We start from the raw sequence: 11,441 nt of genomic DNA, 5'->3' as shown, positions 1-11,441 counted from the left end.
GTTGCAATATTTTTTACACTATCTTGAGTCGGTCGCTTACGTTTTTGGTAGTCTGCAATGACTTCAAGCAGTCTTTGTTCAGCAGAAATTTCCTTTGTCGTGCTTCTTTTTGCTGATGTTTTTTCTTTGATATCTTCATTTATTGTTTGATTAACTTCCTGTATTTTGTTGTCGTCTGATGTCGAAGGAATTTGCTGGACATCTGTACTTTTTGACGAATGCAGATACTTCTCTTCTGCATTCTGTTCTTTTGTTGTATTATCCTTATCATTACCCCTCACTAAAGGCGCCACTAAGTTATCAATATTGTCTGTTAATTTATCTTCGACTTCATCCTTTTCACTATCTAGACTCATACATGTCGTTTTGTCAACAGTACGATGAGATCTCCTTGCATTTACAGTTTTAAAATTATTCTGGTCATTTGTGCCTTCGTTACATGCTTGTTTTTTTTTTAAATCTTGTGAGAGTTGTGACTGTTTTGGAACACTTCGCATTCTCTTGGCGTTATTCTTTCCACTTCGTTTCATCATAAACTCTTCAAACCATTTCTTCGCATTTATTTTTGCATTTTCTTTACCCTTCATCATTATCACGTTTGTCTTTTTGTGAACCTTTAGTTTAATTTTCAACTCTTTCTGCAGCTTTAATAAGTTTTGGTGATTTTTTCCAATAATTTCTCCATAGAATTTCGGATGAAGGCCAACCACTGTCTCCCACGGGTTGTTCACCTCTCTCTGAGAAGCACTATTTTCTATTTCAATAAGCTTATTTTCTGTGCTTTGACCTTCTTTAACAGAAAGCTTATTTTTCGCATCATCTTTATTTTTGGATAAATATTGTTCTGGTCTGCAATCTAAACCTTTTAATGTACAATTTTCAGATTTTCCAGAAATTTTGTTTTCATTATCTATTGCGGCTTGGCTTTCTGAATTTAATTCGAGCAACACGTGTACTTTCTTTGCCATAATTATTGAATAATGTATACAACTTTTTACCCATTATTCGTTATGAACGTGTTTACTGTCTGATCAATCAACTTTTTTTCTCACTCTCACTTTATTTGCCAAACATTTTGCCAAACAGTAGTTTTTCGCTGCGTAAGAACTTTTAAAATCTCTTCTATTTTGCACAGCATGCAAAGAATAACAATAAAAGCAAGCATGTGACTAAGAATCAATAAAGTAACCCGATGCCAGGTACATATACAGTATGTGTCTCCATGTGTCATGTCATGAAAATTGTTCTTTAAAAAACATTAATGCGTTTGTCAAGAGCAAAGTACAAACATTTTCATTAAAACTTTCAACATTGCGGACAGAACTGCATATTTTTTCCGCACAACTATAAACATTTTAACAAAGCTGAAACATTTTCAAAATAACTACCAATTTGCCACAGAACTACACACCTTTTAACAGAACTACAAGCATTTTTAACTACAAACAACTTTAAAAGACCTGCAAACATTTTTTAAAAAAATTGCAAATTTCTAACAGAACTACAAGCATTGTCAACAAAACCACAAACATTCAGCTACAACCTCTTTCATTAAAACTATACACATGTTTTTTATCAAAGCTGCAAACATATTTAACAAACCATTTGACATTATTAACAAAGCTAAAAACACTTACATTAACCACTCAACTTTTACTGCTTTTCTTTCACAAAAAGATTTAGGAAAGAGACTGTTAATGTCCTTAATTTTATTCTTTAAGTGAATTTCCCTTAAGTTAGAGTGTTGGATCCCTACCCTTAAATCTTGTCTACAAATATAGAAAAATATACCTACCAACTTAAATAGAAAAATAATCTCAAACGCAATATGTCGCTTTCCACTGTCCGTGAAAGGTAAACAAGTTGCTTTATTGTTCTGGACTAGTTTTTATAAGAGAGGCAAGGGGATTAGAAAAAAAACAAAAACACGCGAATAAGTTCTCGGTCTCATATTCAAAAGTGATGTTTTCGCATAGATAATACTTCTTTTATATTAGTTTTTACGCAATTCAACCGTCCGATAAAATATTGTAACACATTGGCACAGCATCGTCCTAACGCTGGAGAGAACATCACAATGTTACGATAAATTCTGAAGTGAAGATTACGCGCTCAAGGAACCTGTCAGATTTTTAGGGTTGTCGAACCTTAGAATATAGACTGTAAACTCCAAGGATTATTCAGGATAAGGCACTTGATTTGAAGATAATATTTCCTTAACAAAGCCTGCTGTGTCACTTTGTCACTTAATTTTCAATCCTTTTGCCATTTTTACTTTCATGTAAATTTCAAGCACAAAAAAAATGCAAAAAACTAACTTCCTTCTGGTTAACATGGATATTAGAACTTGTTTTAAGTCTGAGTTACATTACTTGGTAACTGCTTATCCCAGATGACCCCTCCAGCGCATTTGGTTATAAACGGAATCTTTTACTGGCTATGTATCTATTGTTCAATCCAATTTCTCGCAGTCGTCTTTTTTTTGACAATCCCAGCACTAATTTGAATATTGCGGAATTTTGAAAGGACTTTGTCTTCCATAGTTAGCATACGGACTTATATGAACTTTTGCTTACTATACAGAGCTGCCAGCTAAACTTTTCAAAAATAACGCTTGGCTAATAAAGAAATTTAAAAAAGCGGAGTATGTGTCTTCAAAAACGTCTTGCCGAAAAAAGGTACTATATTGGTAAAAAAGTCAGTTGAAAAAGATTTGCACAAAATTGTAATCACCAAAAATTTCAATACAATAAAAGACACCATAACACCTGCTAACATGGAAATATTTTAGTAACTGGCAAAGTTGAATAATTAGGAAAGTAGTTAAACTAGCAAATTATCATCCAAGAAGACATTACATAAAATTGTTCCAGTGTTTACCTATTGTGGGACTGTGAACCTTAATCTATCGAGAATGTTAATAGAAAAACTCGATCAAATGCACGATCGTGCTGTTACCGTAATCACTGGGAACAAAAGTCAAAAAGAAATCATCACTCCGATCATGACATCAATTAAACGTCACACGTGTGAAATTGTCAGACGATCAATTACAACGACACTTCCATCACCTATGAACAACAACGAGAAATAATAAACACTCAATAAAGTTACCAAAGGTGAAAACTAAGAAAGCACAAAGTGTTTTTTCTATCAAGATGCACATATTTACAATAGTTTGTCAAGAGACATCCGTTACGAAAATAACGAGAATATGTTTTTAAAGAATTTAGATAATTTTAGCTTTTAACTCTTTAACTTTTATTAACTTTTTATCTCTAACTTCTAACTAGTTTCCAGTATGGCTTGGAAAACGCATGGTATTATACCAATTTCTATCATGTATTTTTGCTTTTAAAATTATTATTTTATTCTTTCTTTGACAGGATTCGTTTGGAAAGCAGTTATTTTACACTTGTAACTATATATGTAAACATTATGTATATAAACTGAAACGACCTATCCTGTATAAATATTTTATAGATAAATAAATAATAAATACTAGCGTAGAGACTGATTGTCACCCATTACACATGTCAATTATGTTGCAGCACAATCCGGCCTAATTAAAAAAAAAAATTAAAAAGTGCAATAACTTTGATAGGCTATATTAAGATTTCTGCCAGGCCCTGGACAGCCTATGAAGAAATTTCAGATGAATTAAACTGTAATCATATATTAAGTTGCACTTTGATTAAGCGCTAAACCTGACATAGATTTAGTTAGATCCAGGTTACACTAAAAATAGTGTTAACATTCTACATGTAATACCACCTGTCACAAATATTACTCTTCAGAGAGTATCAGATGATCTTCTACTAAATTAGGTCTTGCAAAATATGCCAAAAGTAAACAGCAAAAAAAAGTTTCTTGCTTTAATAACACAAAATAATGTTGACCCTATTTTTACTAGCGCGGTTGTGTTAAGCGTGTAGTGAAATGTATGTAGATATTGAATGGTTTACCATGATGATATATTATCTCAACACTTTTAATACTAATACAAGACAGTGAACATGAAAATCCACAGAATAAGTCCAAACTACCTGAGTAGCATCCATTTCTGTTAAAAGTCCAATAACTTCAGTAAAAATGTAAAATATTGACTTGAGATTTAGTATGATGTGGTTTTACAGTGGTTTGATGAAATTGAGCCAAAAAATAGTTTCATTATCATCATATACTTTCCAACTTCTAGAATTTAGCCCTTCCCAGAGACCCAATAAGTCGGTTTTGACATAGCATATCAATTTTGTCAAGTTTAAAACATAATAAAAGAAATTCTAACCTTAAAACAGGCATATAAGATATAAGCTTATACATTTTTGTGATTGGATGCTTTTATGATGAGAATGCTGATTTATTCTTTACGGTTGATTTAGCATTTGAATATTTTCTAAGCAAAGTGATAACAACAAACACGGAAGTATGTGTTAAATATTTTGACCGTAACATCAATACCACCAAAACAGCATTTTCACATGTCGGATTAAGTTAACAATGTTTACACATAACAATTCAAGGTTGTTTAATATGATCCTAAAGTCAAAACATCAAAATTCTAAAATTTTAAAAACACGTAATTCAAGAAACGTGTATTGTACAATAGGTGTTTCATCATAAGTTCTGTGAATGTTGGTTTATGAAAAATATAGCTCCAAATTTTGTTAGCTCGAACTGTTTTCTACGGTCCCTTGGACATTTCTTAATCCTTTCTTATAAAAACTACTCGTTTACGCAAACCCTGGATAACTTGAACATTCGTTTTCTCGAACCTTTTTTGATCCCCTTATGATAATTTCTTCGGATAACTCGAACTTTTTAGTGTATAGGTAGAAAATAAATGTTCTTTACAAAAGAGCCAAAATGTTCCTTTTGATGACAATATGATAAAGAAGAAGGCTCTTCAACTTGCTGAAAGTTTTGATCTTGCAAATTTTAAACCGTCAAATGGATGGCTGGAGAAGTGGGAAAAAAAGGTTCGAAAATAACTACATTCTTGCACGTAACAAAAGTTACTTCCTTACAAGTTACAGTCCTCTTTTAATTTATAAGTTCTGTTTTTCTTTTGTGTCTCTTATACATGTTTGTCCTTAACTCGCCTTAACTCGAACTAATATCTCATTTTTGTCTAAGTTCGAATTAACGGGAGCTTTGCTTAAGTCGAAAATTCGTTAAGTCAAACTGTTGCTGTGGTCCCTTGGAGGTTCGAGTTGCCGGGAGTTAACTGTACATCTTTAATACTGTATTGCTACAAGCGCTTCACTGTTTACCCTGTACAAGTCTTAACCTGGACTGAGACTTCAGGTCTTCTAGCTACAATGGAATATCACTTCTTGCTATAGTTTCCAAAAAAAATTATTTTATATAAAAACCCTGACAATTTGCAGAAAGTTATTTATCAAAAATAGGTTTCTGTTTGTTGTGACAACATACAATGTCTTGCATACTTTACTAGCTATATGCTTAAGTCTTGCCTGTTCACTTTGTTATGGGATAGTAAAAGAAAATACGCAAGAATCCTAAATAGCTAACTACCTTTGTTTAATTGACAGAATTCTTTGAAAAATCTTTAAATTAGCTAGCTGAATAAACATAATGCATATAGCTACTTGTATATACTTTATTATTTAATAACAAATGTGTCTCTGGACTGTAGGCATGGTACTAGGTAGCTCAAAATCACATAATAAAAATTACCCTGGTGTGTCCACCCCTTATCATGAGGCATCAGAAAGAATTTTCTGTTTTATAATTTTCATTGCAAGGTCTTTAAATTTAATTTAAAAAAATTGTTTAAAACTTTCTCTTTTTTCACTACTGGCATTTTTTGCATTTTCTTCAGTTCCAAGTCATGATTTCTTCCAACTGCGATGTTTATCTGCGTCGCTTTCACAAGTTTTATTCAACGAACATAAGTTTTTGAGTAAAACAAAAAAGCAAACAAAGGAGGTAGTGTAAAATATGAGAAGAAGAGCATAAAAAAAAAGCGCAGACAGATCTTAGTTTATCAAGGACACAGTATATAACATGCAGTTTATAAGCATGCGCAAACTCAACCAGGTACAGAACCAGGAAAAGAATTGTGAGTAAGAAGAAAGCTGGACATCAAAAATGTCTGATTGAAATTCAACCACGAGGTAAAACTTTTTATTGTATTTTATACTTAATAGCTGTATTTCGTATGCACTACTAGAATTGTTCGTCCCTTTTTCAATTCAAGTTTTCAAGAATGCATTAGCTCCTGGACCTTGCCATGTCTTTTCTCACATCATAAAGGCAAATATCTTTGAGAACAAAAGTGCAATAACAGTATATCTGATGGAATTAAGGCCTTAAAGGAGCCCTTGCACGAAAAATTATCTTTTTTATGTTGCTTAACAAGTAACAAATTATTTGAAATACGGAAACCTGTGACATATAATGGATTTGCAAAAATGCTGACATTAAATTTCTGCATGTAATGAAAGACAAGACCGTTATTAAACTTTTAACTTTACACACATCAAGATACCATCATGAGTGTCAGTCCACACTGCAAATTTGTACAGTATACATACACAAAGTATAGTTTAAGTATTCATATATACTGACTACCTGATTACATCATCAATAACGATGTCAGATAAAAATGATTGAAGCTGAATATCTTAACGAAAAGAGGTTTTTATAAAAATCTTTCGTGTTAGGGTCCTTTTAATTTAAGAATTCTATTTAGCTTTTCTGAGAATTCGCATTTTTTAACACTTTAGTTGGAAATTATTTAATTCTATAAAGCTGCTATATTCCCTATTTCAAACATGAAAGTTTATATATTTATATATATGTTGACGTGCAAACTACCGCTTACGCCACTTAGCTAGCGTAAACTCCACATGTGTACTAGAACCTACCACAATCATTTTTTTCCTAAATTCAGGTAGTACCTGGCTTTCATTACTTTTTTTCTTTTTTGATTATGGATAACGTTCATATTTGTGTTAATTGAAAACATGGGGTACCCCAATTGAGGTAGTGTTTGGGTTGGTAGCTTTACTCTAAGGACCAGATATTTATGTGCTCTCTTTTGCTGCTGAGAAGTTTTGCAGATGGAGACCGTGCCATTAAATTTGGACTAAAACGCTTCTATTGTCGATAATTTCGAATGTAAATAGCTTGAAAAAAAAAGCTTTTCCCATGCAAGGTTTTTACAACAAACCTTCTGGTTATGATGTTCTCTTGTTAATGACCAAATAACATGGGAACGAGGCTTGCAATTATTTATGAATGTAAATAACTTAGAAAGGAGGCTTACCCCCGTCGCCGGCAAGTTCTTATGCCAAATTCTGTGATTCTTATTATACATGTGGCTACCATTCTACGAACCGCAACGTACAACATTGATCTTTTTGTAAAAGTGGTCAACTTTACAAAGCAGCTCAGTTTTGCAAAGGCATCTGGTCTGCAAATTATTATTTATATATAGCGGAGCTACGCGTTGTAAACCGAATGTAAAAGTGAAACTTATTTTTACCAACTGGGCGCAAATGGTACCGCAAGTAGCGAGATGCACGCAATGCGATATAATAAGAACGGGCAAATCCGTGGATTTTTCCACGGCTACCTACTAGTATTATAATTTTGCTTTACGTCATTAAAAATTCTAAAAGTTTCCCTGGGAAACATTTGTTAAGTGGATTGAGTCATAATCCAATTAAAAGAATTCCCTTTCATATGGTATTTACATTTACACTCTTTTTAAAAATCTTTTCATGAGACGACTTTTGACGGATTACTTTGTTATTTTGGTTGAAATTGAAACGCATGTGGAAACCAGTTGTCTAAACTAATCACCACTTGTGTTTTTAGTACGTTTAGCACCTGTTGCTTAACAAAATTATAGCACACTGAAAAAAAAAGGGTTCACTGTCGCACTTTCGCATGCAGTCTCTTGTTTGCTGGTGAAAATGCCTGCCTCTTTAAGAATTGGGTTGTACAATTCTATCCCTGACATTGGCGATGATCATTTGAAATTGTACGTCGATTACGTTCAACAGAAGTGGGTGCTCTCAACACTGGTATTACAGTTCAAATTGTTGCTGGGAATAAAAATACGATCCGTACGGCGATCTCGACAAATTTCTTGGGACAGGCGCGGAGATTTTTGACTTAATCGAAACAGATATGGCGCAGGCAAGTAAAGTAGTTGGTAAAGCGTTGGAAATAAGGGACAACTGATAATGAAATCAATACCAACGGTATATTCCGGCTACCGTTGATGCAGTTAAGCGAGGTAATGCCTACCTTGGGTTTCCTACGTTAGCGTGTGGTAACTCCATCATTGAAATCCAACAGAAAAATGAGAACTTGGTAGCTTTGGACGGAACTGAATATAAGGATTTTATAGACTCAGCTGAAAAGGGTGAGGGTCAAATGGTTTACGATGGACCTTGTGGAAAGAAGGTACCCAAAGGTAAACAAGCGAGACGGGTTGGTGGCAAAATAGATGATTCTGTTGGTTGGTACTTGCCTTTCATTTACCTGGATGGTGTTGTGGAAATACTTGAACCAAAGTGGATTGACTGTCAAATCAAGGATGTCTTAGCAGGAAACCCTCATTGCGAAACAGTCCAAAGACTTCGCCAGTTTTTTGGATAGCTACTCCAAAATTGACTGCGGTGATCTTAATTAAGAGAACATTGAAGAGGATGTTGTTAACGGAGAGGACGCGTATTTTTTGGCTTTTCTGAAAAATTAAGTGTTATTTTTAAAAAAAGAGAACTATCACAAGATCAAGCAATTGGTGTTCTCTCGCCACCATTTGGGGAAACAAGCTACGTTTTGGTGTACACCGATGCCTTGGTGTTGAACAAAGCAAAGTATGAACAAGGGAACGATGAATATAGAGAAGCAATGTTTAAGTTTTCGCAGTTTTTCACAACTAAGTTACGGGTTTCGTTTATGCTCACAGCTAGCCTACAGTGACAAAATAACACAACTGCCTATACCGGTTTATTAATTATAAATTGGATTGAAAAAAATAAAATCTAATCGACTTAAGAATTTTTTTTCTTTTAGCAAGAAACATTAATGAGTACAACACCAAACTAAACAATCTATGAACAAAAGAGGAAGATAAAATATTGCTTTTAATTACGAAAGGAATTTTTCCTCCGCTTAAAATATTGTTCCGCTACAGGATTATTAAATAACTAGTCGATTGGGCCCGTGGAAAAATCCACTTAGGCAGAAAAACAATTGAAAAGTTCTGTCATTTGAATTTTGATGACATCAGCAAATATTTCAGTATATTGAATATGCCTTTTACTAAAAAAAATAATCTGAAAATGCATAAAAAGAAAGTATATAAGTCATAATTTAACAAAAAAGTTCTTAAAATCTAACACAAAACATCAAATGTCAAATTGCATGAAATCCTCCCAACAAAACTTCAGACAAAATATGAAAAACAATGGCATGGAAGGTGTAAAATCTAGTTAGTAGAAAGTGACAACATTGACAGTCACAACCCAGACAGTTACGACAACAATAATAATAATGTCAGAAATAACACATATCTCAAATATGTATACATCTTATTATGTGATTATGTTGAAAACCTTCAATATTTTAATCTGAAGTGTCGAAAAGAAAGGCTTGCAACAGTAAGCACAGATCTATGAAATAAGTTCTTTACGCATTTTCAACATTGTCTTTTCCCTAAATGCTTATACAACAATACAACCTGAATAATATCAAAAAGCCATACTTAAACAAACACAAAACACCTAAAAACAAAAAGTTAAACTTTGAAAAATCATTTATTCGGTTGCATACCATCCTCTCCTGCAAATATATGCACAAAATGTAAAAATTAACCGGTTAACAAAACAATTTTTTATCTAATGATCCGTACTGACTTTACCAAACATTTTAACCTGAAATGTCGAAAAAGCAATGAGCAAGGAGTAAATTCCAAATCAACAAAAATCATTATTTTGAAAACATTGTATATATATATGGTCCTTCCTCACAAAAGTTTACAATAAATGTAGAACACAAAGGTTTATGAGGAGCAAATCAAAATATGAACAAAAATCAGTTCAATTGGCATACACTTTTTCTCCACAAAAGTGTAAAAAAAGAATGGTTGTAGGAAATACTTCTGATTCAACAAAAATCAGTATTTGCATCTGGTACTCATTAAATATTACCCAAAATTTCAAAAAACTGTGATTTGGAACGCATCAAATTTATAAATAGAGAGGGATCAGTCATTTCGGTATGTTGTACAGAGTCCTGCCCGGTAAGAATTTATACAAAGTATAAAAAAAACACAAGTTTTTTCGGTGTTGTACTCCCTCAAAAAAGTTGAAACTTTTCTTAATTGAGACAAAATGCCATAAACAAAAACATTTTAGTCAGAACATCTAGAACAACCAAAATCACTACACTTAAGGTACCAGAATTACTACATGTTAAATAAAAATCGTTTCGTCATATTGCATGTAACCGATGTATATAAGTTTAGTTACACAAAATGTGAAAAATACATTATTTGCATACACAAATTGTGAAAAATACATTATTTGCTTAAAAACAGTCCTTAAACTCTTCTTAAATATTATGTAATACTTTTTTAAAAGTTGTTGTGGCTTGTTAATTTAAGCTTAAAATGTCAATTAAAATAAGTTACAGTCACATTCTTAGCAAAGACCACTAAGATTAGCTTACATGTAAAAAGCAACATAAAACTGAAGCTAACATAAGGTAGCTACAGCAGCTAATAGCTGGTCACTTAAATATAAACTGGAGACTTAGCTAGGTATAAAGAACATGGCTACATATTTATAAATTCCTAGCTACCTAGCTAGTTGTTGTTGGTGTGGTTGATGCTAGCTAACAAACATGTCTCGCATCAATAATATCATCAAAACTTTAAAAAACATAAACAAACCTTACAGAAACCTTTCTATACTTCATTTATATACCATGCCCCTTTTTAAATGCTTTTGTAAAGATTTATTTTGAAGGCAAGAGAAGACAAATGCTTAAAAAGGACAGCCATCTTTTTTGCAAACACAATTTCCGTTACTTTGTGCTAGAACTTCATTTAACAAACCACACAAAACTCGCGGCTTTTCACGACAAAGAAGACATAATTTTTTCGGCAACATCAAAGATTTTTTTCGGCAACATCAAAGGAAAATGAACATATCCACTTTGCCTGTTACAGACACACGGAACTGGCGTATTATTATATAGACTAGTCGATTAGGCCCGTGGAAAAATCCACTTAGGCAGAAAAACAATTGAAAAGTTCTGTTATTTGAATTTTGATGACATCAGCAAATATTTCAGTATATTGAATATGCCTTTTACTAAAAAAAATAATCTGAAAATGCATAAAAAGAAAGTATATAAGTCATAATTTAACAAAAAAGTTCTTAAAATCTAACACA

The 11,441-nt window shown here is 32.7% G+C and overlaps 1 protein-coding gene across 1 annotated transcript; it reads left to right on the top strand.

Annotated features, from left to right (window-relative positions):
• Window positions 1–8,163: 8,163 nt before the first annotated feature.
• Window positions 8,164–9,090, top strand: LOC130648451 (uncharacterized). Its single transcript, XM_057454504.1, has 4 exons — window positions 8,164–8,188; window positions 8,303–8,624; window positions 8,757–8,931; window positions 9,058–9,090. The coding sequence occupies exons 1-4, from the start codon at window positions 8,164–8,166 to the stop codon at window positions 9,088–9,090; spliced, it is 555 nt and encodes a 184-aa protein (XP_057310487.1).
• The last annotated feature ends 2,351 nt before the right edge of the window (window positions 9,091–11,441 follow it).

Source organism: Hydractinia symbiolongicarpus, chromosome 7, assembly GCF_029227915.1.
Source record: "Hydractinia symbiolongicarpus strain clone_291-10 chromosome 7, HSymV2.1, whole genome shotgun sequence".
Classification (NCBI taxonomy): domain Eukaryota; kingdom Metazoa; phylum Cnidaria; class Hydrozoa; order Anthoathecata; family Hydractiniidae; genus Hydractinia; species Hydractinia symbiolongicarpus.
The sequence above is the reverse complement of the archived record's forward strand: the minus strand, read 5'-3'. Positions and strand labels throughout refer to the sequence as shown.